This window comes from Acinonyx jubatus, chromosome C1, assembly GCF_027475565.1.
Source record: "Acinonyx jubatus isolate Ajub_Pintada_27869175 chromosome C1, VMU_Ajub_asm_v1.0, whole genome shotgun sequence".
Lineage (NCBI taxonomy): Eukaryota > Metazoa > Chordata > Mammalia > Carnivora > Felidae > Acinonyx > Acinonyx jubatus.
In genome coordinates, this window is record NC_069381.1 from 149060548 (window position 1) to 149086626 (window position 26079).

At 36.5% G+C, this 26079-nt stretch overlaps 1 protein-coding gene across 2 annotated transcripts in view; it reads right to left on the reverse strand.

The window, feature by feature from the left end:
* Positions 1-456: 456 nt before the first annotated feature.
* Positions 457-26079, reverse strand: part of IFIH1 (interferon induced with helicase C domain 1) — a 56372-nt gene continuing 30749 nt past the window's right edge. Inside the window, exons 5-16 of one of the 2 annotated variants that reach the window (XM_015083051.3) lie at positions 24052-24272; positions 17793-18003; positions 16684-16901; positions 15078-15194; positions 13013-13136; positions 12228-12506; positions 11358-11617; positions 8645-8794; positions 6805-6966; positions 3156-3346; positions 2551-2644; positions 457-2452 (exon numbers count right to left, since the gene is read on the reverse strand). In XM_015083051.3, coding sequence (XP_014938537.2) covers positions 2273-2452; positions 2551-2644; positions 3156-3346; positions 6805-6966; positions 8645-8794; positions 11358-11617; positions 12228-12506; positions 13013-13136; positions 15078-15194; positions 16684-16901; positions 17793-18003; positions 24052-24272 — 2207 coding nt within the window. In that variant the 3' untranslated portion in view covers positions 457-2272. The remainder of the gene's footprint in view (positions 2453-2550; positions 2645-3155; positions 3347-6804; positions 6967-8644; positions 8795-11357; positions 11618-12227; positions 12507-13012; positions 13137-15077; positions 15195-16683; positions 16902-17792; positions 18004-24051; positions 24273-26079) is intronic. The other variant, XM_027055628.2, reaches the window with a different exon arrangement.

The window sequence follows — 26079 nt, forward strand, 5'->3', positions numbered from 1 at the left end:
CTTTCAAATGTGTCATATGCCTGCCAGGTATTTAGCCCACAGCTGATATTACCACAAGTCATGAGACAAGGTCTTAAAATGAAAGCAACCAGGGAGCCAGAAGCATAGAGTATGGTAATGCTAGACTTGTAAGAGACCTTTAATACCATTCAATCCAGTCTCTCATTTTCCAGGAGAGGAAACACAGCACCTGTGAGATGAGGTTGCCCAAAGTGCCCCAAATAACTGAAGGTTTCATGGGGACTAAAACTAGGCCTAGGCCTTCCAACTCCAGGTTGATATCTACATGTCATGAGGCTATCCTGTAAATGATATCCAAATACTCTAAGTATTAAACTGTTCGGTAACGATCAATCAAAATGCTACAATTATTACATGCATAATAATTTGAGTTTTCAGGTACCATCACATATTAAGTTTTATACTATTTGGAACACGTATTTCAAAACTTTGAGGTAAAGATAACACTTCTTTATTGAAAAAAAAATTTACTGGAAAACACAGATGAAAAAACCTGATATTTGTTGACACCTCAAAAACAGTCTACATATGTTACAGTAGTACATTTAGCTATTTTATGCATTTGGTTTCCTGCATAGTTTCCAAAATGTTCTAGAAGACAGCAGTACTTTAAATGGAGTCAGCTGGAGGTTTTAAAAGTATTTTAAGGAAACCACAATCTTCTTTGTCCCAAGAGCTCTCATTGGTTAATATTCATCTTTGCTTGGTTCTTATTAAGAAAAGCTAATGTTAGACTGAATTTAATTAATCCATCAAAACCACAGAAGAATTTTCTTTCTCATTCCCTCCAACATTTTGTTTCTCTTTAGTCACAGAAGGTAACACTTTCCATGCAGCAGATCATCTGAGTAAGTGTGGGTTAAAATGGTCAATTGTGAATCAGTCTCAATCATGTGGCTCTTCCATGGCAAAAGAGGTTGTTTGTCTACTGTGAGGATGTTCTGAACGCTGCACCTTGTGCCTATCTCCAAATAATCATACGTACTTCAGAAAAACTGAAAATATCACAGTCATGGAGAGGTTACCCTTCTACCTGGTGTTAGGGACAAGTGGAGGTAGATATTTTCTCTAATAACATCAAGCATCTGCTCCCTGCTAACATCCTTTGTGAACCCTAGACATCTCTACTGACATAGGTAATCTTACAAATATTAATAAATAGTCTGGACTTAGCCACCATTCCTGTGTTTATGGAGGGAAAGCTGAAAAAATAAGACTTAAGCTACCTGATGCTGCTTCTTCATAGTACCTTGCCTTTTATGGTGCTTTAATATTTTTCAAAGTGCTTTTCATATGAATACATATATCACTTACTCACAAAAGCTGAGCAAGTGGTATGAGAGGCAGAATTCTTAGGTGGCCTCCAAGATTTCTGTCTGCTGGTGTATATGCCCTCAAAATCCCTGAACTTTGAGTGTGGGCAGGATCTATGAATATGAGATAGTCACTCCTGTGATTACAGTTCAGATTTTAGCAGACAACAGAGAGACTGTCCTGCTGGCTTTGAAGAAGCAAATAGCTGTGCTATAAAAGGTCTATGAGCAAGTCACATGATGAGGGCAGCCCTACCTGTTCAGAGTGAGCCCCAGTGGACAGCTAGCAAGAAGACAGGAATCCCCATCTTCATCTTCACGGAAATGATAGCCAACAACTTGAAAGAGCTTGGAAGTGATTCAATGTTCATCCAGTACACCCAGATGAAAAACATCACTTGTTTCATAACTTGACTCCGGTCTCTGAGACCCTGTGCAGAGGGCCCTGTCCAGGCCTCTGACCTACAGAGCATGTGTAATAATGAAGGACTGTTGTTTTAAGCCACTAAGTTTGTGCTCATTTGTTGTGTAGCAGTAGAAAGCTAATGAAAGCAAAGGTAAATAATACTATGACGATTTCACCAATAAGGACACTGGTTCAGAAAGATGAACTGATTTGGTTAATGTCATCGTGAGGATTAGTATGACAGGACTGATAGTGGTACCTTGGATGCCTCCTTTATATGCTAGCATTCTTTCCACAGTCCCGTAATGCTCCATACTAACGCGTATTACTGCTAGGTGTTCTTTACCCCTGCCCAACAACAAGGTAGATACTTGAAAGCATAACACATTATCTTCCTCCATGCAGCTCAACACCGAGTAAGGCAATGACTTTATTAATCCTCACATCAGTTCTGGAGTATAGTAACAACACTCATCAAAATCAAAGTAAATGTTAAGATGATAATATTTTTTAAAGAGTCTCAAATCGAATGTTAGTCCTCATCACTTAACAAACAATATTCTGAATAGTCAAGATCAGGAAACGTGATCGGTAATTCCACCCACTTTTTGTATTGTTTCTTCGGTGAATTATTTTTGAAAACCACTACAAAATTCTTTATTTTGAGACAAGGAAAATCTAAGCCTTTGTGCACCATCATCGTTCCCCAAGCCTAGAAAACAAAAGAGAGTGAGGGGAAAAATTAAATGCACATCCAATTAAGAATTCCCTGTGGCCAAAGTAAACATAAGCTCACAGCACTTTACTCACTTGGCCACATATTTTGCAGATAATCTCGCCATTTGTTTGATAGTCTACAAACTTCTTTCGTAGAGCTTTGTTTTCTCTTACAATGTAGAGTTCCCTAAAATTATCAAGGAGTAAAAACATACCTGAGAATTTGCAACAGACAAATATGCGAATTATGGGTATATGCTGTTGGACCTGAAGCTCAGCCACCTGCATGCATATCCCACACCTTATCCCCCTCTCTTTCCTGCCCCCACAGATCATCAGGTAGACGCTCCCTTTCCGCATACATCTCTCAAGGGCCATGTTGCTTTTGGTGGCCTCTTTAAGTCTGTAGATTATTTTAACTAGACTTAAGTTGTCCAAAAATTTGAGAACAAATATGACTACACACCAGACTGATGCACCTTGGACCAAAATGGCTCTGGGGCTCTCCCTTCTCCCCCTGTGCCTCAGTGCAATATATTTGAAAAAGTCACATTTGAAATAGGGATAGAATATGGGGGCCAAAGGAGGAGAAGTTCTGAAAAATAATGAACCTCATTTTTACTATTTCGGAAGAACACGCACAGTACAACCTACTTCACTTCTTATACAGAAACTAAAAATTCAGTGTCCGGACCTACCTGAATATTGGTGTCATGTTGACATGGTGCATCTTCTCAATTACATGGATGTCTTCCCCAGAGCAGGCTACCACACCGCAGTTTTTGCAGAGGAAATTTATTAATGATGGGTTTTCCTTGTAATACTTTGCGATACTTCTCTTGATTTTCATTTTCTTTTCCATTATACTTTGCATCTGTAATTCCAAAATCTGCATTGAGAAAAAAAAAATTCAGTGTTTCTCTTTTTTTTTTTTTCACAGCTTCACTGAAGTAAGTCTCCTGGAATTCAGAGATCTGAAATAGTTACAAAAATGTACACTTGGCCTTAGTATAGAAAGAAAAATAATGAGGCGATAGCCTCCAAAGAATTTTGCATATAATCCTTTCCTGTAATCATGGAAATGTGTTCAGAAAGCAACCTTTTCCATTTTAGACAAGTTCTACTGTGAGAAAGTCTTTAGTAATATTAAAAAAACAAGAACAAAACAACAACAAAATAACACCTCATCCTACCACCTCTCTCCCTTGCCATCAGTTTCAATTCGGTGTCATAAAATAAGTTTAAGCCTTCTTTTACACGGAATCCCTTTGAAGACCTAAACACTATTATGACATTACCAATAGTCTTCTCTTACTTGTGATAAGCCACCCCACCCCCGCCACCAATTTCTTTAATCTTTTCTAGACCCTTTGCTATCTTACTCAATCTCTTCCTTACACATTTGTGGCAGAAACAGTAGTTTCCCACCCAGAGTCCATTCTTCCTGGGAACAGAACTATAATTTCATCCCAGGTGAAACTATGCCAGCTACATTACAACATTCCAAGCCAGTGGCCAGTGGGACATAAGATGTTGAGTAGAATTTCTAGAAAAGCTCAAGTATCAGATAGTGGCCATTTTGCACTTTCTGTCTTTTCCATCTTCTTCTTTCTTCCATCTAAAATGAGCATGTGACAGTTGAAATTTGAAGAAAAACTCTCTTTGACCTGGATAACAGAAACGATAAGAGAGAGAAGGGTCTTGTCTTCCTTGACATCATGGAGCTATCATATGGATCTAGATTATCCACATTTTTTTTATGAGAGAATAAGACCTTAACTGTGTATTCCAGGACCTGTGGCTAGTGGCAAAATTTATGTCATAACAGAAACAATGTAGAGACACAAAACTTGAGATAGGCACTGGCCAGGTCTCACACCTACATAACTTCACATAGGAAGTTAGGAAACTTGTTTCTTAAATAATTTACCTCCAAACTAAACCACTCATAGATAGCAAATTTATATTAAAATGTGCAGGATGCCATTGTTTTCCTGAAGGCTGAGGGGAAGTTTGTAGTAAAAGTAAATTATCAGTGCTGATGAGCAAAGCTGAATGGCCCATCTCTGGCTCTCACCTCTGTTTTGGGCTTTGATTCAAGACAGCCACATTTACTACAGAAAGGAGAACTAAACCTTGTAAACAGCCCATGGGCCATATAATAGTTTAAACAGACAAGTACAAAGACTAGTGTCATGTGTAAATTATAGCAATATAAAAAATTGAAGTATTATGTTCCCTAAAAGTTTAATTAGGTTGTTCCTGCAAGATACTATCATTCACTGAGCTGATAAAAGATGATTCGGCATGGGATCATGTACATGGCAGGCAATTAAGAAACACAGGTGCAACAGAAAAGATAAAAATAAATCCAAAGTTAGTGTATGGGTATGTAACCAGGACACCAGAAACTAAAAGATTAGTTTTAAAATAGTAAAGAATAGGGGCGCCTGGGTGGCTCAGTCAGTTGAGAGCCTGACTCTTGATTTTGGCTCAGGTCATGATCCCAGGGTTGTGGGATCCAGTTCCATGTCGGGCTCCACATTGAGCACAGTCTGCTTAAATTCTCTCTCTCCCTCACATATATATATATATATATATATATATATATATATATATTAATTAATTAACTGATTAATTAGTTAAAATACTAAAGACCAGTAAGGGATTAGTTCTAAAATAGTGAAAAATAGTAAAGAATGTGAATTGGAGGGGCAACAAATGAAAACAAAGCATCATAAATATATGGGAGGTACAAGCTATAGTCAGTCAAAGTCTAAATAAAATGTAACGAGTTGGAAAAGCTGTTGGGTCATTGCCAGGGAAAATGTTTAAAATCTTCACATTGTTTCTAGAAGTTTGATTCACAGGCTATCAGTTATGTACAGATTCTGTATATGACATGGAAAATAGACCTCACCTTCTGTGTCAAGGCTCACCATTTATTAGTGGCTGTCTGAACATTGTGTTGATACGGATTCTTAACTCAGAAGAAGGGAGTGCTGGGGTCTACCAGCAATGTCTGCTGAGGGAGCTGCACAGAATAGTAGTCAAATGTACCCCCTGCCATCCTTTTCTGAGTTTGTCAGCCTGGAGTAGCTTTAGGAGGGCAGAGCTCTTAGCCAAAGGAAATCTAAAAAGGTAGCCGATTCTGGGGCCCCCAAGGAGACTGTATCTTATTGTAGATATAATCTGGAAAAATTTGCCTCATAAATTCCAGAGATGGCCTAGAGTTTACCCAAAACATCTGGTCTTGAAACATCAATCTTTGAAAATATCCACTTGATTAACTTTCCAGTGGCATTATATGGTCACAGATGTTTGATTTGACATTATCAAATGTTTGGTTTGCCTTGTATGTAAAGGGGTTTTAAAATATAAGTTTGTGTAGAAACCTGGCCAGGAAACCTTGGAGTTGGTTACAGCAATGCACACCAATTTAAAAGCATCCCTTTCGTGAAACTCTATTTAGGGTAGAGCCAATTCCAATGTTAAGAAACTAACATTCACACCCATATGCAAGGGTGTGAATTTTCTTCTAAATGGATTGTTTGCTATTATAGTAGTTACAGTCTTTAATTCAGTGGTATGGGGGATTTCCTGAAATATTGCAGAAATGCATTCTTCCTTCACGGCATTCCTCTTGAAGCTCAAATGACTCTACATTAGTAAACTGAGATGCAGCTAGATAACATATTATGTATTTTCTTATCACTCAAATCTAACCTCAGTGTCTCTATTTCTAAGAGACTTTCCCCAAACATCCAATCTAAAAAGTACTCATCTAATGACTCGTTTCATGTTGTCTTATTCTAATTCTCTAGAATTTATCTTTATGTGATATATTTCTTGCTTCATTTTTGTTTCTTGTTTCTCCTCTTCAACTCTCACTACGTATACTCTAGAGTATAAGCTTCACGTGGCAGAGATCGGTCCGTGCTGTTTGCTACCATGCTCTCTCTTTCTAGAACATTGCCTGGCACAGAGTAGGCACTTCATAAATGCTTCTACAATGAAAATTTGTGTCTGTACTGATTCAACGAAACCAAAATTACCAGGTTGGCTTGAATGGGTGAACTGCACTAATCTTTCTAAACAAGGGCAGATTAAATTTACATCATCAAAATTTATGGTTGGTTTCATTGGAATGGTGGCCTGACAATTTCTGCTCATGATGGATCTTGATTCTTTTTGTATGTGAATCTGGACTAAGTACAGCTCATCCAACTGGAACTTAAAATTCAAGCACAATTTCTGTCTTGAGACTTAGCCACAAAGCTATCAATGGCAACCACATGCAGCCACTTTAAAGTGAAAAATAAATTCGGAGAGGTCCAAAAACAATACCTTATGAGCATACTCCTCTGGGTTCATATTTTGAACATGGTCTATAGCTTTATACATCATTTTCTCTCGGAAATCATTAACTATCTCACGTTCAATAACTCCTGAACCACTGTGGGCAACCAGGACGTAGGTACTCTCATCAGCTCTGGCTCGACCTCGGGCCTGAGAACATAAAGAAATCAAATAAATGAATGGCTATGCCTTCTGTCCACACTCTCATCTTTGGTCTGGAATGGTATTCATTGCTCAGTGTGCCAGCCTTCAAGTAATTTCTTTATTCTCAGTAAAGTTAGCTGTTACCCATTTTTTGTAAATCAGTTATTTGAAATTCAAAATGTGCCTTAATGCAGAAACAATGTTTTAGAGCAATGATGGTTAGGTCACCACATCAACCCTCAAAACCCTCAACTGCACAAGACCATTCTGTCCACTTTTTTTGTTCCCAGGATCCTCCTCTCAACCCTGGGAACCGGCACCATTGACTTAGACTGGAATGGCATTCCGGCCTGGTAGGAGGGATAGATGGAAAGAAGGGGCATCTCTGACCTTGACAGCAGGACTACTGAAAATGCAGTTTCTGCTCCTGGTATCTATGTTGGATTTTGAGCACATTTCCCCATGAAAACAGACTCAACATGGTCACAAATTTCTGTAGTCCTCTTTAGAAAGTAATATTTAGGTACATTTTGAGTAACAGACAATGTTGTGGCCTGGCCCAGGAACCTAACTACCAGCTATAATATCTGTATGAAAAATGCATTCAGTGTTACAAGCCACCAACAAATTAACTCTTGAAATTCAATTACTTGCTAATTTGATGGTTGTCTGGTTATCTTAGTCTTCCTGACTTGTCTCCCATGCAGGGATACAATTCAATATATTTAAAAAAGATTTTAAGTTAATTTTATGGGAAGAGTATTATATATGCAAATGAAAGGTAACAATTATATTGTTAAAATAGTGTGGGTAAAAGATAAAAGAAAATTAGGACATTTCACTTTTGTTTTGCATGTGTAACTATGCCTCCCTCAACATTTTATGATGAAAAATTCAAAACACACAGAAACACTGTAAGAATTGGGAGGAGAATGCAGAAATGGTAGGGATCCTTAAGGTTTGTGCATATTGCTTTGTCAGACATTTTTAAGACCACTGCACTTCAGATTCCTAGTCCAGCTGGGAGCTCTCAGACATCCTAGGAATGAAGAGGCCTCTTTTGACTCTTACAGATGGGGCGGGGCCAGTGTCATGTTTCTGAAGAGTCTTGGGACACAGAAATAACAACCAAAGAAGAGTTGTTTAAAAATGCAACAGTTGGGATGCCTGGGTGGCTCAGTCAGTTAAGCGTCCAACTTCAGCTTAGGTTGATCTCAGTCTATGAGTTGGGAGCTCTGAGTGGAGCTCTGTGCTGACAGCTCAGAGCCTGAAGCCTGCTTGGGATCCTGCGTCTCCCTCTCTCTCTGCCTCTCTCCTGCTTGTGCTCCGTGTCTCTCTCTCTCTCTCTCTTTCCCTCCCTCCCTCTCTCTCTCTCTCAAAAAATAAACATTAAAAATAAAATTAAAAATAACAACAAAAATACAACAGTTATCTGATTGTCATACGAATCAAAAACAGGAGTATTCAGCTCTTCAAGATTTCTTTTTTTGAATTGAGGTGTAATTGACATATAACATTGTATTCGTCTCAGGTGTGCAATATAATGAGTTGGTATTTGTATACAATAAGAACCGATTTCTCTTTTAGAAGAATAGATATATTTTTAAAACTGTGCTGTTTTGCTAAAACAATTAAAATAATAACACAAAATAAAAATTTAACATATTAGAGGTATTAAGTGTACCTGGACCATGGCTATTTCATTAGTGACGAGACCATAACGGATAACAATATTACATTCTTTAATATCCAGACCTTCTTCTGCCACTGTGGTAGCAATAAGCAGATTTATTTTTCCAGTGCGGAATTTACTAATGACTTCTTTTTGTTCATTCTGTAGAAACATTTTAATAAATTAAATTTTGTGATGCTAAACACATTATAATCTTCTAATTAGCAGAAGAAATAATAAATTGCAACTGGTCAGTGCAAATCAAAGGATTAGCTCATACACGGATTCACTGCCATCTGTTTTTGGCATTGAACAAAGACATGATGGTAAGACAACATTTGATTTCCAATCTGGGATTACCACACAATAATAAAAATATTTCCATCATCCCTGGAAGTGGGAAGACCATCATTTTTGCCAAGGAAATAAATTGATGGGTAACTTGGGAGGGAGGAAAAAGGAGATGCTTTCAGTTGAGGAGAGGATGGGGCAATGAGAAACTAGAGTGGGCTTTGCTCTTTACTATGTTAACTTCAGAATCTTTAGTATTCAGAAAATAAAATGCAGTGACACTTTTAAAGATTGTTGAATTGTGAGTCACAGAGAAAATAATACAGTCTATGCCACATTTGGTCACTTAAAGAGTCACTCGAGCATGAAACCTATAGAATATTTCTGGAAGGATATGTGAAAAATTGAAAATATTGGCTGCCTCCAGCAAGGGAGCCAGAATACCGGAGAGGAGTAGTGTGCCCTGAACCTTATTAATTCTGAAAGATGCGAATATGTTATCTGTTCAAAGGGAAGATTAAATAAAAATGAAATAATAAGTTATTAAAACATAATATTAAAACTATAATTAAATGAAAAACTCTGAATTTTGAGTTTTTGAGTATATTAATTTCTTAGTATAAGAAATAGGGGCGCCTGGGTTAAGCATCCAACTCTTGATTTCAGTTCAGGTCATGATCTCATGGTCTGTGAGTTCAAGCCCCATGTCAGGCTCTCTCTCTCTCTCTCTCTCTCTCTCTCAGACCCTCCCCCCTCTCAAAAATAGATAAATAAACTTAAAAAGAAAAAAGAAAGAAAGAAAACATGCACTCTGGCCCTTGCATAGGAGGGGCAGGTGAACATAAACCCAGCTCCATATGGCCACGGTGGTTTTACTGCCACAACTACTCTTATCAAAGCTGTTGGTCCAGTCTGCCTCTGGTGCATGTTTATGCTGTCTTTTATCCCCAAACATTAAACAAAAATAACATGTCACACCAGCAGTGTGTTTTCCTATCCCCTTCCTTCTCTTCTTAGAGGCAGTGTGCCTTTATTTGACTCCTAAATGCTAAAGCATTGTGCAGAAAAAGCCTCTCTCCAGTCTTCACTGATAATTTCTCCCTCTGGCACTCATGTCCACTGATAAAGGCTTACATGTCTTTGGATTTTAGCAGAAGATGTCTCTGCTATTCAAGAGTACTTTAATAATGAGAATTTCAGACACAGCATCAAACCCTGAAACAGTAGATGCCAACTCCCTCTCCCAAGGAGTAAGGCCAACTCTGTTCCACAAGGGGAGGATGTGGGATGTAAGGAAAGTAATTTGGTATGTAGCCCCCAAATCTGAAAGGACTTAGGACCAAAAAGTAGCTTGATAACATACTTTCCTTTTATACCTCACCTCTTTTCAAAGAGGAGCTGAGGCCACATATACCTGAAGTCATAATACGAAAGCTAATATAATAGAAACTTAAAAACACGAGTAAAAGGATACAGATGTATTACTTGTAAGCATTAACCCAGAGGCTGTGGGACTGAACTTGAGTTTTACCTGTGAGCTTCTGGAAAGGTAAGGCAAAAGGGAAACAAATTAAGAAAACTAGTTCTCATCACAAAGGAGGAAGTAAGCTCCTTACCCAAGGAAAACAGTTCTTTCTTTCTCTGGCATAAATTTTAGAGGGAGCTTTAACTGAGTATATGTAGTGAGTATATTGAGCATTATCATGTAAAATTTCAAGAACTATTTTTTTTTCAGCAAACAATAAAACAGATAATTTGCTCCATTGGACTGAATGATGATGACCATAACAGAATTCAAGTCTCCTCTTGTCCCTCAAGACTCAAAGTCAATATGACTTCAGAAGAACATTTTACTCTAACAATCCATGCTTGTAATGTCTACAAGTGCCTTTTTTTAATCTCCCATGGGTTTTTACTGTGTACATGATAAGTAGTATAATGAAATGAAAACAAAACAAAACAAATCTTTAAAAGGAAAAGAAAATTGCTCATAGTCCCAAATCTTTTAACACACGAAATGTCTTAATTTTTCCAAGTTGCCTTACAGATCTCATCCTATGCAAACATATTCTACATTTTTCTAATTATGATGTACATACTTTGGTGGGGATTTGATTTTTCCACTCGATATGATATTGTAACCAGTTTTGCATTTTGTTACTAGGTTTAAATGTCAATCATTTTTCCAAAGGAAACTCAATTTCCAAAGTTGCTCCAGGTATGTGAAAAACGTGACTCCTAACACAATGTTCAGCTTATCAAATACCACAGATTAGACTGCTATTAAACTCACATTTTATCTTAAGAACACGTGTTTCATCCCACAAAATTATTTGTGGGGTGTCAAGAGAACAAATGAAAAAAGAAAAAGACTACAATGAATTTGGGAAGAGAAATAACAACATGAGGAAAGAAATACAGGAGATGTTTTCACCTGTGTCATGGGCTTGAACTCACTGCTGTGGCCAGCTCCAATTAGATGATGGGCTTTGACGCCAACTTCAGCAAATTTTTTATTTTCAGTAATCCACTGGGAAAGGGCATATGCACTCTGTCGTGTTTTTGTGAAAATTATTCCTCGGGCTGATTCCTCAGTCCTTGTGTATTGTTCCATTATGGTGTTCCTTAATTTGGTCAGCTTCTCATTTTCATGTTTTGGGTTTTCAGCCAGCTTTTTCAACATTCTATTGTTTTCTTTAAAAAATAATTAGTTTGATTATAAAATAGGTGAATAATTACACTGGGAGATTTTATGTAATGAGATATTGAGATACGTAGTTGACCTACAGTTAGTCTTGTGCTATAACTAACAATGAGGCTAGCTTAATAAATAAATGTATTGCAGTCTTGTTGATAATAAAACCAGGTGGCTGAATGACTGATCGTGATTACACAATTAATGGCTAATCTGAACCCATCAATTAGAAGGGGCCCGATATAGGTGGGATTTCTTCTTTCAAAATGAAAGATTATTTTAAGAGGGCCTTTTGGAGGGTGCCTGGCTGGCTTAGTCGGTCAAGCATTGGACTCTTGGTTTCAGCTCAGGTCATGATCTTGAGATTCTCGAGATAGAGCCCCATATCAGGCTCTACACTAGTAGCTCAGAGGTTGCTTGGGATCCCCTCTCTCGCTCTGTTTCTCTCTCTTTCTCTCTCTATAAATAAATAAATAAATAAATAAATAAATAAATAAATACACACTTTTTTTAAAAGAGGGCCTTTTGGGGAGCTTTTGAGAAGCAGTGGGCTCATGCCAAAGAGGCACATGCATGAGCATACACCATAAATGTCACATTGATTCTCACCTATAAATAAATCCATGAGAAATCTATCTGTCTTATCCACTCTCAAAGGCTTCTTGTCATCATCCTCATCTTCGTTACCATCATCGTTACCCTCCTCACCACTCTCATCGCTATCATCTTCTTGGACTGCAAACTTCTTTTCTTTTTCATCACTATAGAAAGCTTCCAGGTGATTATAGGCATCAATCGTTCGAATTGTATCATTAATTTGTAGGGCCTCATTGTACTTCCTCAAATGCTCTGCGCAAACTCGGTCTTTGCGATTTCCTTCTCTTGCAGCTGTGAAAGAACACATTATACACAGTGAAATAATGGTAAAACACACCCCTACAATTGTGCTGTGGACTTGAATATGTCTTTGATACTTGTTTTTGAAATGGGCAAGTTAAGGCCCAAAATGCGCCTTGAGCTCTTAAAGCCTTTCAACCCCTGGACTGGCTATCTGAGCTCTGTTACAGCAAGAACACCTACCTGATTCTTGCTGACTCAGAAGAATAGCATGGAAAACATTTCAGTTCAGTTTGCATTTGGAGACAGAAACGTTAATATTTATCTTAATGTGTTAAACATACAATAAGTGAAAGACTCTGGAAATAAAGACAAAAATGGATAGATTGGAGCTTCTTTCCATCAGTAGATAAGAGATTAGAACATGTACATCCGTGTACTACTTCAGAGAAATTCCATCTGATATTCCATTTGCTTTCAGCTTGCTTGAGAATATATGATAGATCATCTGAAATCTTAGCATAAACATGGAAGTGTTAAGTCAAAAACCCAGTTACCTTTTTTTTCCATTTGAATGGTCCATTGTTCATAGGGTTGAGTTCCAAAATCTGACATTGGACTCATTTCACAAAAACTTTGAATCCTGGTCATTATTTCTACAAGTTTATCTTTAAATGGATCCTAAAAATAAATTATACACTTATTCTTACATGTTTATGTTGTTAAAGAAATAACATTACCTTTGTTAACATAATTTCCATGTTATAATAAATTTGGTTCATAATCTTTGTTGAGACAAAGAAACAAGTTAATCTCTGACCACTTCCTCGTACATTTCTTTCTTATCCGAAACCCACCCTTAAGCCACACACACACCAACACCATGCACCCCCACTGGAATTCCCATTTTAAAAGTTTTACAAAGATAAAACTAATGAATAATAAGAAATTTGAATGCTAAGAGTAATTTTAAAATATGTAAGTTAAAGCAATACCCCAATTATTTAGAGATTGTGATGTAATTTAAGAAACATTTCCATTTGAAGAACTGGTATGATTTCTAGCAAAATAAAAAGTCAAGAGAGACTTGTGATGAGCACTGGGTGATGCATGGAATTGTTGAGTCACTATATTGTACACTTGAAACTAATATAACACTGTATGTTAACTAACTGGATTATTTTTTATTTTAGAGAGACAGAGAGAAAGAGAGAGAGAGAGAGAAAAAGAGAGAGAGAGAGTGGGAGAAAGAATCTTAAGCACGAGCTAGCATGGAGCCTGATGCGGGGCTCGATCCCATGACCTTGGGATCAGGACCTGAGCCAAAATCAAAAGTTGGACACTAACCCACTGAGCCATCCAGGTACCCCTCTAATGAATTTAAGAAAAAGTTAAGAGAGTTTAAAAAACAAAAACAAGAAAACCGGAAGAGTGCATACTAAATGATTTCCTTTAAATAAAGTTAAAAATCTGTCAAAACCCATCTTGGTGTTAGAAGTCAGGATAGTAGTTATCCTTGGGGGATGAGTGACTGGAAGGAGAAATAAGGGCTTTTTGGGTGTTGAAAATGTTGTCTAGATTTTGACTATACAGATGTGTTCATTTTAAAACAATTCAGCAATCTGTATATTTATGAATTTGTACTTTCCTGTACGTCTGTTATACTTCAATAAAAAGCATTCCCAAATTAAGTAAGTTAAAAAGTAAGATGGCAGCTTTTAAAAATTTATCCTAGGGATGTCGTGGGTTTTTTTTTCAATGATGATGGGTAGAAACATGCATTTAAATTTATCAAGTAAAAGGGAATAAGTAACAAAACTGAAGAAAAATAAAGTATATTCAAATGTTCTAGTTCAGCTGGAATAGATAGTAGTCTTCTTCAGAATTTCCACCAAAATTAATCTACGGAGATTGGTCACTGACACTGGTTTAGCGCCTACGACATTTCAAACACAATATTGTCTATTATACATATTTCATGTCATTTAATCCTAACATCCTATGACGTAGCTTTTCAATGACTACACTTATTATCAAGTACATAGAGCTAAAATTTATCATGCTTTTTATATTTTACAAATGAAAGTATTGACATAACATACTGATCATAATATCCAAAACAACTCAGTTGGTTTTTATAATCAGCAAAAATACTCATTTCAAAGGAACCATTAAAGTAAATATTTTACTTCTTTACTACTGTGTGTACCGTGTGTTTTCTTAAGAAAGTAAATGTGCAAATTAGGAATGATTCCCATTATCATTACCAACTGCAATTTGGTAGCAACAAAATTGTTCTGTGAAATGTCAGAAAACTAGTCCTGGAATTCACCAAGAAAGTTAAATGAATAAAATGAACTATAGTAATCTCTCTAGTTTACTTGTATATAACCCTCTCTACTCTCATCCCCATGGCGTCTCTTCATATAAACTGGTAAACTAAAAGGATGGACAAGAGAATTCACAGCAGTGCTTTATCATCTAATAATACAAAAGAATAAAACTAAGTTATTTTGCTAAAAATTTAAGATAATATTCTTCGGTTTGTATAAAATAACCTTTGCATGTTTCAGTTGAGTATGGTATTATTAATCTAATAAATATAAAACTTTAAGCACATACTTCTCTGGTGTCATCTGCGATTGCAAACTTTTTGCATGGCTCTTTTATTTGGCCTTTGAGTTGATTTATATTTTCTTTCACAGTTTTAATGGTACATGCATCAAGATTGGCACATATCTGGAAAAGAGATTTTTTTTCAATATTCAAATATTTTGTTTTCCTTTTCAATTGATTAAATGTAGAATTATTTTTTCATATAATAAATAAGTACCATGACTTGCTAAATATAGCATTTTAGTATTGCTTTACTGTGGATCTGATTAACCAGTACATTTATCTCAACAGACTAAAAAGAAACTTCTAAATCAGTTGGCGGATAATTCCAGAAAAGAAGTGTATTTATTCTCCTTTCTTAAATTCCATTTGCCAGCTGGAAAAACTGATATGGAAACAATATAGTAAATAAAAGAGATCAGCAGAGAATGGTTATAAGATAACCATATTATATGAGACATTTTAAAGGCCATCTTGACATCCCTGGATCAGATTACCACCCTCTTATACCCATAAAAAGGACAATGTAAAGCTAGGAGCAGTTGAAGACTAGATGTGCCTGAATCTAGACTGATGTTAGTCCTTAATCCCATAATAAATTGTATTTTGGAACCAATAATTGTGCCTCTGTCTGTTATACGTGATTTTACTGAGTCCAACTTAAAGTAAGGGACTTAAAATATAAATGCAATTGCTTTAGTACCAACATACTCCTTGGGTTTCTCTGAATTCATTTAACATTTGAAATCAACAATAGTACTTTATGTGGTGTTACCATTTGGGGTCAGCTGACAAGTAGTACAACTTTGAACAGAGATTTTTGTATCCCCCTTTTCCCATTTAATTTGAATTACTCAGAATCTGAGAATCACATAGAACAACAAAGGCACAGAAGAAAATATGCAATTTTTAAACTCATGGAGTATTGTGAAAATCAGAAACTTTCATCACTTATGCATATTTCTAAATGTTTATTTATCTTTTTCAGAGAGAGAGAGTGCAGGTGTGTGCACAGAAGGAGGGACAGAGAGAATCTGTCAGCACACAGCCTGATGTGGGGCTTGATCTTACCAGTCTCACCGACGGTGAGATCATGACCTGAGCCAAAATCAAGAATCAGATACTTAACCAACTGAGCCACCCAGGTGCCCCTTTTATTTTATTTTTTGTTTTAAAATGTTTATTTATTTTTTGAAAGAGATAGATTGCTTATTTCTATATCAAATGGATCATTAAGTTTAGCAATAAGAGTGGATATTTAAAATTAGGTATTTCATTTGCCCCAATTTTTCATTTATTATATCTGCACTCCATAATTTTTGTGACATTTTTATATGCCATAGTAATCAATTAAGGCATATTACTGTTTTGTAGAAGATTGAATATATTTATTTTAACTAAAACACATTGATTTAACTTCATCAATGATCATGAAATACCTTCTGTTATGTACTCCATGGCATGTGGACCTCAATCTACTCAAAAAGCCCAAGAAGCACTGGCATTTGCTTTAGGTTTTTGTTGTTGTTGCTGTTGTTGTTGTTGTTATACATAACATATACATATACATATACATATACATATACATTATGTTATATACATAATGGCTTACTTTTAAAATATGTTCTTTGGCTTCAGCTTGCCTTTTGGCTCCTCCAACACCTGGTGAAGCTGTCAGTCCTAGTATCTGAGGTAGGGGAATCACTGGTTTGCATTCTTTCTTGAGTTTATTGTTTTTCAACTTCTGTTTCAAGTAACGCCTCATGATGTTATTATAGACTGCTTCTTTGTTGGTGTGATGGCATTCATCAATAACGATGAGGGAAAAGTCTTAAAAGAAAATCCAAGTGGTTCATTTGTCCATACCAGCGAGGTATAGTGAAGAAAAGTACCTTTAAGTTAGTAAACTGAGGTGCCATGGTGATGTCTTTTCTCGAGCAGAATTCTGGCACAGACCTCTTTTTAAGAGGGCAATGTGACTATGCCAGTAACCTGTACATCCAGAGGTCCATGTATATTAATCATGAAACTATTCCTGTTAGATATTGCCCCTATTTAATAGATTCGTTTCAGAAAGTTTATAAAGGCACAAAGTGTTATGGGACAGAATTCAATCTCTGCCTATATTCTCCCAAATTAATCAGGATTACACTTAAATTAATCAGGATTACACTTTGTTCTTTAATAACACATTTAATTTTAAGTGGCTGAAGGCTTTTTTTATGCAAATGAGAACCATACCATTTAAACAGAGATAATTTTGCCTTGTTTTAACATTGAATTTAATTATTATCATTATTATGATGAATGTATATACTTCTTTCCCTTTCTCTCACTTTTTCTTCCCATTCCCCCAAAATAGAAAGGACTGTATTTTATTCTACAGAAACATGGCAGATTTAACAGTATCCATTAGCATATGAAAATAACTTGTTGGTACATAGAAATAAAAAGTAAATAGAAAGTCCAGTGAGTACTTGATTTAATAATGTATCCTTATGTATATAAAGGGATCTAATTAAAAATACACCAAAATCTTTGTACGTTTCCCCAAGAAAGTAGAAGAGTTTAATGAAAACTTAAGCAATGAAAGACAATCTAAATCAGAGATACTCTTTTAAATCAGCATTTTGAAGATTATTTAACAAATACAGCCTCTGTTACTATCATTGATATTACTACTAATTCTTCTTTTACCAAAATACAAACACTTCAACCAACCTGACAACTGGACACCATCATCTTCTCCTATTTCTGAGTTTAAAAGGGAGTTTTCAAGGATCTGGGCTGTACTGATGATAACATCACAGGTTTTGACAACTTCTGGAAATGATATTTTCAATTGGGTATCACCACTTAATCCAATAGTATGATACCATTTCTTCAAAAATGGTTCAAACTCTTTGCGGAAGAGCTGTTCAACTAGTGGTACCTTTAAAAATGCCAAAATTAAAAAAAAAAGAGAGAGAGAGAGCATGGTCAAAGCAAAAGGAGTATTGATCAAAGGCCTACTATGTGCCAAGCATTATCAGAGGTGTTTACATTATCAGTTAATTAAGCATAAAGACCTATCCAATTTGTCAGTAAGCATTTACTGAACGCCTATTAGGTGTAGGCATTGTATCTGAGACACAAAATGTTTAAGATATGGCTGACAACTTCAAGGAACAGTCTAGCTAAGCACATAGACTAAGACTAACCAACAAAAAAGCACAACTTATTAAAACACAATATAATAATTCTCTCATAGAAATATATACAAAGTGACAGCAAAGAGGCAGAAGCAAATAACTGCTCAAAAGAAAGGTTTAGAAGGAATTCTAATCAAGTAGGCCATGAGTCAATGACGAGATAAATGAAAACCAAGGCTGGATAAGAAATAAATTTTGAATTCATAGATCAGGGCCAAGCTATAAAGGGTTGTGAATACCACACAGAATATTTTAAATTTACTATAGTTCATAGGACCTTATGAGTTGTGTTTAGTGTTGATTTATTCCTGCTGTTTGTTTTGGGATGGGGCCAGAGACAATATGCCTAAAAAATTGAAGACAGCAGAGAACCAAAACTGAGGAGGTAAGACATTGCTTAGGAGAGCAGATGTGCGGTGAAGGGGCAGACCACTAAAATGGCTTTGGTGGCTGAGAAAGAACAAACAAGCAAACAGGCTTGGCAAAATAAGTGGAAATCTTTCAGACTTGACTGACATTGTTGAGTGGGAGTATGCTGGCATTGAGGTTACTCAGTGTAATTGGCAATTCACAGTATCGTTGCATTCACTAGCTGGTCAACATGTCACTCTTTTGAAGACCCTGACCTGAAAGACCATCTGGAGATCAGAATATGGAACCCAGTGATAGATACCATAGAGAACATGAATGCCAACATCCAGGACAAAGAAGGCACCCGGACCCCCGCCCCCCAACCCCCGGCCAGCAAAGATTCATCCTTGTAGGCAAGGAGCTGGAAGATGGCCACATTCTTTCTGACTACAACATACAGAAAGTGTCAACCCTGTATCTGGCCCTCTGTTTAAGGGGTGGCTATTAATTCTTCAGTCTTGCATTCATACTGCCCAATGATGGCATCACTCTGCATTATAGCCATCTGCCCCAATTTAAGTTTAGAAATTACCAGTTTCAGTAACAGCCGAACCTGGTGAAAGTTTTAATAAAAGATTTATTGCATGGTAGTTAAAAAAAAAAAAGAATCCTTTCAGCTGGCTCTCCATATGTCATAGCATCTGCTGAAGGTGGCTGAGTTGATACCTGAATGTTACGCACTGCCCATCATTCAGAATACCTCCTAGATCAAGGGAAAGGAATAACCAGGCCATCTTGAAGGTTATATGCTAGGAGAATTTATACCATGGAAGCCTAGGGATGTACAGTGTGGCAAATAGGGAATTGGCAGGAAGAGTTTCAAGGGCAAGCATCAAAGAATAAGTGTTATATTCCTCATAATGTGATTACCAGATAATGTGATCAATGGTTATCTTTTTATTGGTCTGCAGAACATGTGTTATTCATCTTTTTTTACTTGAGGTGAGTCCTACTTATGTGTAAAATGAGGGCTGGCTGATACCCCTGGCTGAGAACAGTGTAATGACACTGTCTTGTATCATTATTTAGTAGAAATGATGAACTTGTCCAAGAGTCAATGTGGAGGGGGAAGGGGTTAAAATGGAACCTATGAATTTTAAGGAAACAGTGTGGACCTAAAATCAAAAACCAAGTTTGGTTAGTGGAAGAAAATAACACAAGGTGAAAAGACTAAGAAGAGAAACTTTCTGTTAGTATTTGTTTTTGTTTTTGTCAAGGTAAAAGTCTCTGGTCTACCTGCCACAAAATCACTTGAGAGATTTGGAAAATGAAGACTCCTGGGCCCCACCAAAGAACTACTGAATCTAGGCACCATCTTTGGGGACAAAACATTGAAACCTGCGCTTATATGAAGCCTCTCATGTGACAGTAAGGCTTTAAAATTTGAGAACCGCAGCTCTTCTCTCACACAAACACATTTCTGATACATTTTTCTAGAACTATCCTTTTCATTCTACTTATATGAGACAGGGGAAATGATCTGAGGAAGTAAGAGAGATTCTGAAGAAGAGAATGGAAATTAAGCTTAATGGAAGGAGATAGTAAGATCCAGAGGAAAGAAAGTCAGCTCTGAAAATGACTCCAGCCATCTGCTTATTATGTGACCTGGGACAAGTTACTGAATCATCTGAATCATCTCAATTTCCACATCAGTAAAATGAGGATAATGTTAGCCCTACGGTAGAGTTGTTGTGAAAATTAAATGAAATAGAGGCTGTCATTTTCTGGGTACTCATAACTCATAAAAATTTCCTGATATTTTGCTAATCCTTTTATTCTAGCTGTAGAGTGAAAAAAGAAGGCCAGTTGGCTTCAGAAGGTAAGGATTCAAGTTTCAGCTCTGCTACTTATTGGCAGGATGATCCTTGATGGACCAATTAAAGCCTCAGAGCCTCAGTTTTCTGATGGGTAAAATGAGGATAATTATGGCTACCTCACAGAGTACCTGTGTGGATTTAATGAGGTATGATAAAAATAATTCATATTGTATCACCAAGTGCAATACAATATTAATTATTATATTGTTAATACACATCTCTAATTTCTTAGATTGTAGATTCCTGAGGACAGGATCCGCCTTTGATTTGTCTTTAAACACCCTCATGCTGCTGAGTGATTTAAGAATCTCTGTACCATGGGGTGACAAAGCGACCTGGGGTTCTGCCCGTAAAGGATGAGTCAAGAACTTTCAAAGAAGAAGCATCTTCTGGTCTACAGAACAAAAATAAGTTTTCACAGGAGGTAGCAGGTGTTGGAAATCCTGATACTCACTCTGGGTGGCATTGACTTCCTACTGAAGGACACAGAGAAAGCCAGATGCAAGTCTGACATGGCTAATTGGGAGGTGTGTGGTCCTCTTGGAGCCTTTTCCTGAGATGTGACAGAGTGCCTGCCAAGACTAATCAAACCCAACTGCTACCCACTTCTGCTGAATCATATGGGGCTGTATTATAGCATCTGAAGGAACCTGGGATTTATCTCTCGTGATGTTGAAGCCCTAGATAGGAAATAGAAAGTCTGGGAACACAGGTGGTGTTTTCATTTCTCCCTGCATTTGAAGGCGATAACTTTGGAAAGCATGGAGGCAGGGAGATGAAAGTAAACGGTGTTAGAGGGGACAGGATTTCTCTTTTCCAGATCAAGGGTGATAATACCATCTATTTGGTCAAATACAGAACTAAGCTTATTTGACATATGGAACTAGCGATTTCCTGACTCGATCAAAAAGAACTGAAGCTCATGTGCCTTTAAAATGGAAAGAAACAGGGTAATAAAGTAAACAATTATGACATATATGGAAGAACCAGTGGAGGGATTTCTGGTAATTCTTAGGGAAAAACAATAGAGAAGCAGATGATGAATTAGACTTATGTCCTTAAATGTCTACACAACAGGGCAGTGAATATGAATAATTAATGAAGATAATTTAACATTCAAACATGGCTGTAAATGTGGATTCATAAGAATCACCTAGCTGCATGAGATGAATGGTTTGTGATGAGCATACAGCACTGAGAGGGAGTCATTAGTCATTATAAGAAGGAGATACATTAGGTGCATACAAAACCCTGAGACCTGCAATGATCAGTCAACATGCAGAAGATAAAGAAACGAATGTTAAGTATTTACATTTAGGCTCAAAAAATTAACTGCACAAAAATAACTTAAAAGGCTTCTAGTCTAACAGATTTTTGGGCAAAAAGAAACTGAGGCTTTTAGTTTATGGCAAACTCCAGATGAGTCTGTGGGTGCCGGCACCGGTGATAAAGGCAAACCTGCTCATGGCTTCGTGTCACATGGGCTTACTGTCTACAGTGATAAGACCGTATCTGTAGTATTTTGCCCAACTCTGGACACTGTATTTTAAGAAGTCTCAAAAAGGATGGGCACTCAGGATGATGAAAAATCTGGAAACCATGTTATATGAAAAAGAGTTAAAGGGACTAGGAATATTTATTCCAGGGAATCAAAAGAAAAATGACACAGGAACCACATTTCTGCCTTCTCTATGTGAAGGGCAGTCACAAGGCAGGAGAATTAATACTTACTGCGTATAATCACAGAGGAAAGAACTCCAACCAATGAGTGTGGATTCTAGAGAAACAGATTTTGCTAGGGCTTTCCTTCTGAGTCAGTTATTCAAAGAATGGATCAAGCTATCTTATTAAAATGGGGACTTTCTGGATATTCCAGCTTACTCAGCAGAGGTGAGAGAACCACCCTGCAATGGATAAGCACTAGATCTTGAAGTTCTCTTTCAGCTCTAATAGTTTATGACCCTGTGGCCTGATAAGAAAAGGGAATCAAAAATATACCCTAGGTGTTGAGGCTTCATGCTTTGGAGGAGGTGGTGTAACTAACAAAGAGACAGATATAGAGGGAAGGAGAGCCTGTAGGAAGGGTGATGGTGAGGCTGAGGTTGAGGAAATTAAACTGTAGAATATTCAAATGGTATCAAGAACTCCAGCTGAAGTATCTTCAAATCCAGTTAACTCTGTTTTTTTTTCTCCAAACCTGGCATTAAGACCCTGTTCAACTAGTTAAGAAGTTCCATTTACCAAGTTTTGGAGGTGAGGAAGAGGGAGGGGAAGAAAAACTAATATTCACTGAATCATTCCTAGGCTTTAGACAGATTATCTAATTTAAATTTCAGAGCGGCTGTATAGGGTACTATTATTTTGTTCACTTTACAGATGAGGAAACTAAAGTGAGAGAAGTTAGGAATTTGTCCAAGGTTAAACTACTGGTAGGAAGAAGTAGTAGTCAAAGCTAGATTCCTTTTATTCCAAAAGATAATGTCCTTAATAAAGACACTACGTGAAAAGCCATGGGCAAATAAATTCTGGTGCATCACTATTGTCACAAAAGAAATAAAAGTATTCTAATAATAGTCATTTAAGCATAAAGATCTTTTGACTTAGTAGATGTATATAGAATGCATTTGGAACCACATGATAGAAATTACTCAGATCATAGATTCTGAGTATGTTACTTCAGTACTGAAAAGCAGGTTGCAACTAAAACTTTAAGCGTAACAGAAATCCAAAAACACAGGAAAGCTGTATAGTCTGTTGCTATATTTTTGGTAAGGGTCATGATGAAAACCGAGTTATTGTAAGTAACAGAGAAAAGACTATTTTGGCCATGGAAATGTATACTCAATTTTACTCCATAAAAGTAAAAATTAATCCACTCAATATGCAAATTAATAAATTAATAAACTCATTTATCTGAATAAAGCTCAAAAAACTAGATTTTGTTTTATCGTAAAGGGGAATTATACCTGTTTACGAAGATTGGTCTTTAAATATTCCAGGACATAAATTACTAGAGGGAAGCCTCAGTTACATTTCAAGTAGCATCTCTGTATAATTATTGAAAGTTAGTCATCTATTTTCCTTTTTAACTTGATTTAGATCAGCCAGATATTCACTTAATTTTCTCTTTATCTTCACATAAATTATACATATTCTGGATAAGGAGGATTTACCACCTTTAACTAAGGGCCAACAGTTAAGGAGACTTCAAAAAACAATATTTGATCCTAGATTCCAGTAATATTTTGAGGTCATTCATGTCCACCTACAGTGATAACTTAAATTAGTGCCAGTTAACCTTAAAGAATATCTGGGTAAATGTATTCTTAATACCTAAATAACAGCTATTTGATCTTTGCTCTGGTCTTATGAAGCAAAATCATTTTAAAAGCTAATAACTTAGATATCATTTAACTGTAAAAGCAAAGATATAAAGTAAAATAAAAGATTACTCTTAATTACACTAAATCCGCGTGATCCATTGTTATAGTGTCATTTTACAAATGTGTCAGAATAATAAAGTGAAAATAAACACAGTTGTATTATGTGCGATTTGAATACCTTATTGACAAGGACTATAACCTTTCCAGGTTCAGATGTTTTTTTCTTCTTGTCCAAGTGATCCTTGGCAATGTAAACGGCCACTCTGGTTTTCCCACTCCCTGTAGGGAGGCATATAATGATATTTTTCCCCTCCAAGGCTGGTTGGGCAACTTCCATTTGGTAGGGCCTGAGATGCAGTTCTGGCTCAGGGGATGCTCTTTCTGCCACATTTTCTTCCTCTGAAGGAAATTAAAAGGTAGAAAAGTAAGGGAATGGGCAATAAAACAACTAACGCTAGGAAGTCTAAAACCGAACATAGGCTTCTTGTGGTTTAAATTCCCTTTCATGTGTGGTCCAACGCAATCCATTTTTCTATTTTTCCATACCAAATGGGTGTCAGCTCTCTTGGCATTTGCAGGATACAACCAGGCACTCCACCATGGAAGTGGCCTGGGGGTGGAGGTTCCTGGGGAGGGAATGAACAGGATGGTGGGCAGGGAGGGGAGGGAACAGGGGAGAGTCTTTTCAGAGAGTGAGCAGAGCCAGGGGAAATTGCAGAAAGGGCTGTAGCACAGGATTGGCAGTAACAGTTCTTAATGCGTCACACTTTCCAATTCTTTGTTGAGCCCTTATGCCCTACTTGTTTCTTTTTAGACTTTATACCTATGAATCAAGAGGAATTGGGAAAGCAGGAGTCATTAGTTCTCTTTGTTCTGTATGTGCCCCTCCCCGGCCCTTACCTTTAATTGCAAAGAAGATATTATGGCTAATACTACTTTCCTTCATTTGAAAAACTTTATCTGACAACCAAATATCCCAGAGCTTGTTTGTCTGTCTGCCTGTCTGTCTATCTATCATCTATCTATTCCCAAACTCTAAAATGGCAAAAAAAAAAAAAAAATCCTATTTTTGCCATGTGAGGTAGCTAGATTAAACAAGGGTGAAGGGGAAAAACTTCCCATGCAAGCCTTTAGTTGATAGGTTGTCTTTAAAAGATGAAAAATAATTTTGTTGGTTTGAACTGAATTGTGATAAATTTAGTTTTGAATTTTGGTCTTTATCACTTCCTTATATGTATTCTCCACATGTTTGTATTTTCCTGAAACTCACAAGGCAATACATAAAAAATATGTCCAGTTAATATAGATTTCTGAATTTAAAATTTAAAATTTCTGAACTAATATACATTAATTCTTTGAACATTAGAATAAAATCATTATAACATATCTTGGTTTAAACATGTTTTGTTTAAAAGTGACCAGATTTATCTATATTAGCCAGGGGAAAAAGATCTAAAAATGTATAACCTATCATGTGGAATGCAGTAAAATAAATATTATATCAATTTAAAAGCCTGTCTTATGCTTTATATAGTCATAAGGAAAAAATGAAATGACAGCACTTAGTACTTCATTACACATGAAGTGTTCTTTCTCTTATCAATGATTGCAAAAAAACTAAACCAACATAATCCCATTAACTTCATAAAAATTGCTGATGGTTCCATTTCAGCAACTGGATGATTCTATTTAAATGGGTTTTAACTTGTTGTGATAGTCCTATCTGCATAGGTAGGAAAATTCACACCAAATACCACTTAGTAAGAGTCATCTACTAACCTGGCAGGAAATTTGTCTTCTGTATGGATGAGTAAACAAAGATGCAATACATTTAAGTTATCATTGGATCATCTGCCAATTCATTTAATATGATTTTCAGGAGAAACTCATTTAAGATCACCAGCATTTAAAAATATGCATTTACAAGTTTGCTCTCCCTGCTTGTTTTGAACTCTACAGCAATCATAATGATTCATCTTCTAGTACATTTATGTAAGGTTCAGATTTATTTAAGAATATCATTACTTCTCTAAGTGGCTTTTATAGATTATCAAAATCCTACCATTCTACCTACATTACCAGCATTGATTACCTAACTTCCAAAAGAGCAAGAATATTTGCAAAGGAAGATGTATTTTAAATTGCATTTAACACCAAGATCCAGTTATTTACTTTTGCTAAATTGATATTTAATTTAGGAAATTCA